This window comes from Cherax quadricarinatus, chromosome 11, assembly GCF_038502225.1.
Source record: "Cherax quadricarinatus isolate ZL_2023a chromosome 11, ASM3850222v1, whole genome shotgun sequence".
NCBI lineage: Eukaryota > Metazoa > Arthropoda > Malacostraca > Decapoda > Parastacidae > Cherax > Cherax quadricarinatus.
The window spans coordinates 55038585-55042048 of NC_091302.1; the positions used below are offsets into that span (position 1 = coordinate 55038585).

At 39.4% G+C, this 3464-nt stretch overlaps 1 protein-coding gene across 3 annotated transcripts in view; it reads left to right on the forward strand.

The window, feature by feature from the left end:
* Positions 1-2102, forward strand: part of LOC128687636 (HEAT repeat-containing protein 6) — a 55491-nt gene extending 53389 nt beyond the window's left edge. For all 3 annotated transcript variants that reach the window (XM_053775189.2, XM_053775188.2, XM_053775190.2), the window contains one exon: positions 1648-2102. In XM_053775189.2, coding sequence (XP_053631164.1) covers positions 1648-1911 — 264 coding nt within the window. In that variant the 3' untranslated portion in view covers positions 1912-2102. The remainder of the gene's footprint in view (positions 1-1647) is intronic.
* Positions 2103-3464: the final 1362 nt, after the last annotated feature.

The following is a 3464-nucleotide window of genomic DNA, read 5'->3' on the forward strand; positions in this document are numbered from 1 at the left end:
AGAAGATGGAGCAAAATAGGATGACTTGGAATGCGTATAAATCTTTAATGGATGGAATGTGAGGTAGAGGTTATCCTAGGAAAGGATGGCAGGAGGGGGTAAAGGAGGTTTTGTGTGCAAGGGGCTTGGACATGCAGTCGATATGTGTGATTGTGTTAGATAGGAGTGAGTGGAGGCAAATGGTTTTTGGGACCTACTGAGATGTTGGAGTGTGAACAAGGTAACATTTTTGTGAAGGGATTCGGGGAAACTGGTTAACCATACTTGAGTCATGGAGGTGAGAAGTACAGTGCCTGTACTCTAAAGGGGGGAGGGGATATTTGCTGTTTGTGTCACCCTACCTCAGTGGGATACGGCTGGTGTGTTAAAAAAAAAAAAAATACACACGTACGCGTGCAACCTCTACCCCCACCTAATCATATAGTGTCAAGACATCTATAATTATTTTAAGCTAATTAGAATTATTATTAGCCCTTTGACTGTTTTGGTCGTATATATACGTCTTACGAGCCACCGTTTTTGACGCATATATACTCATAAATTCTAGCGGCTTCAGATCAAGCAGGAGAAAGCTGGTAGGCCCACATGTGAGAGAATGGGTCTGTGTGGTCAGTGTGCACCATATAAAAAAAAATCCTGCAGCACGCAGTGGATAATGAGAAAAAAAAACTCCGACTTTTTTTTTTAATTAAAATGCCGAATTTGTGGCATACTTTTGTATAGTATTTATGGTTGTATTCTCATTTTCTTGGTCTCATTTGATAGAATGGAAAACATATTATAGAAATATAGGTCATTTTGATTGGTTTTACTATGAAAAGAACCTTGAAATGGAGCTCAAAATAGGGGAAATGTTTGATTTTTGCCGATATTCAAAAGTAAACAGATGATGTCATTTTCCAATAAATGTCCAAGTAGCCATTCTGATATGCAGTCATGAATGGGTTGACATTATTTATACAATTATTACAATATTGCAGTAGTCTGCATAACAGTAAATCTTCTATTTTTTGTTTGAATAAAAATTCAAAATAGAAAGCAAGAGTAATATCAGAGGGGCCTGAAGATGTGACTAATGAACAAAGAAAATGATATTTTAGAGCCAGGAATGTCTGCATTGTTTATTCTGGACCCTATTTTGAAATTGTCATATTTTTTAATTTTCATGAAATTGGCCAAATTGCAAATTTTGACCACGTTATTGGGTAGTTGTAATCAGTAAATGGGCAGTTTCTTGTACTCAGTCGATAGAAAAAATGAAGTTCTAAAGAAATAGCTATGAGTTTGGTTGACTGGAAGAATGGAATTAACTGAAAATATGGTTCAAAGTGGGCAAAATCGCCGATTCGTAAATATCGCTAAGGTTGCTAACTTCGCGAGAGCATAATTCCGTCAGTTTTCCATCAAATTTCCTTCTTTTGGTGTCATTACAATTGGGAAAAGATTCTCTATCATTTCGTTAGAAAAAATAATTTTGCGACACCAGGAGACACCTCAGGATTTGGGGTTGTGACAGTCAAGGGGTTAATATGTTTTGCACAGACATTTCTAGAATTATTCTTGAACGATTTTCTTACAGTCATTACCCAGATAATTTCATCTAGTGAATCATTCAAAACGCTTTAAATGTGTTATTGTTATTTTCAGATTTGCCAAGGCATCTGTCAGCTATCAACTCACATTACATTGGAAGATGCAGGATCATTGTGTGAGCTCTTACAGCTACACCATGACATGGCAATGCCCTTGTTGATAAAGGCTTACCATTCCCTTCCCCCGGAGAGGACTGTACATGCCCTGAAAGCTCACTCAAGAGTAGAAGAGCTACTGAGTTATGATGCTCTTACAGAGTCTCAGCAGCAAGCCTTGACTATACTTCACAGTTTGACTGCTTCTCCTACAAGCACTTAACTATCAACAGCCTAAAAAATTATGTCTTTCTGGAATAATCCTACTGCATTAGTATATACAAAATTGTAAAACAAATAAAATGAACAGGATATTTTATTAGTCATATTTTTTTTTTCTGTCATGAGGCACAGAATTGAGATTTATATATTTTTTAACAGTTCTTTAGATAAAAGTTTTGAATGATCCCAGTGGATTTAGCTTTTTTTTTTTACCTGGAAATTTTCCACCAAGTTGGGTGCCCTCCAAAAAACTCATTTATTTCATTTATACAGTAGCTGTGTAGCCAAAAGGACACAAAAATCACAGTTCAAATTGTCTTGAACTTTTTTGGTAGAATAATTTAGGGGAGAGGTAAGAGAGGTTTTAATTGCTAGGGGCTTGAACATCAGACAGGCTTGTATGAGCATGTTAGATCAGAGTGAAGACAAGCGGACTTTATGGCTTGATGTGTAAGCAAGTTAGCATTTATGAAGGGATTCAAGGAAGCTTAGCTGACTTGAATCTGAGAAGCAGGAAGTACAGTGCTTGCAATTAAAAGGAGTGGGGTGAGGATGTTAGCTGTTTGGAGAGTTATCTGAACTTTGATGTTAGCACAATTCTGGCAAGGCAGTGATTGAATGAGGTGATCATAGAATTGATGAGGGAAAAAGAGTGAGTGGTGCACTTAGGAGTCTGTGGAGACAAAGAACTTTGTCCTTGGAGGCAAAGAGGGGAATGTATGAGAGTATAGTTTTACCAACGCTCTTATATGGGTGTGAAGCGTGGGTGATGAATGTTGCAGCGAGGAGAAGGCTGGAGGCAGTGGAGATGTCATGCCTGAGGGCAATGTGTGGTGTGAATATAATGCAGAGAATTCGTAGTTTGGAAGTTAGGAGGAGGTGCGGGATTACCAAAACTGTTGTCCAGAGGGCTGAGGAAGGGTTGTTGAGGTGGTTCGGACATGTAGAGAGAATGGAGCGAAACAGAATGACTTCAAGAGTGTATCAGTCTGTAGTGGAAGGAAGGCGGGGTAGGGGTCGGCCTAGGAAGGGTTGGAGGGAGGGGGTAAAGGAGGTTTTGTGTGCGAGGGGCTTGGACTTCCAGCAGGCATGTGTGAGCGTGTTTGATAGGAGTGAATGGAGACAAATGGTTTTTAATACTTGACGTGCTGTTGGAGTGTGAGCAAAGTAACATTTATGAAGGGATTCAGGGAAACCGGCAGGCCGGACTTGAGTCCTGGAGATGGGAAGTACAGTGCCTGCACTCTGAAGGAGGGGTGTTAATGTTGCAGTTTAAAAACTGTAGTGTAAAGCACCCTTCTGGCAAGACAGTGATGGAGTGAATGATGGTGAAAGTTTTTCTTTTTCGGGCCACCCTGCCTTGGTGGGAATCGGCCGGTGTGATAATAAATAAAATAAAAATAAATAAATAAAAATAATTTAGGGGAGAGGTAAGAGAGGTTTTAATTGCTAGGGGCTTGAACATCAGACAGGCTTGTATGAGCATGTTAGATCAGAGTGAAGACAAGCGGACTTTATGGCTTGATGTGTAAGCAAGTTAGCATTTATGAAGGG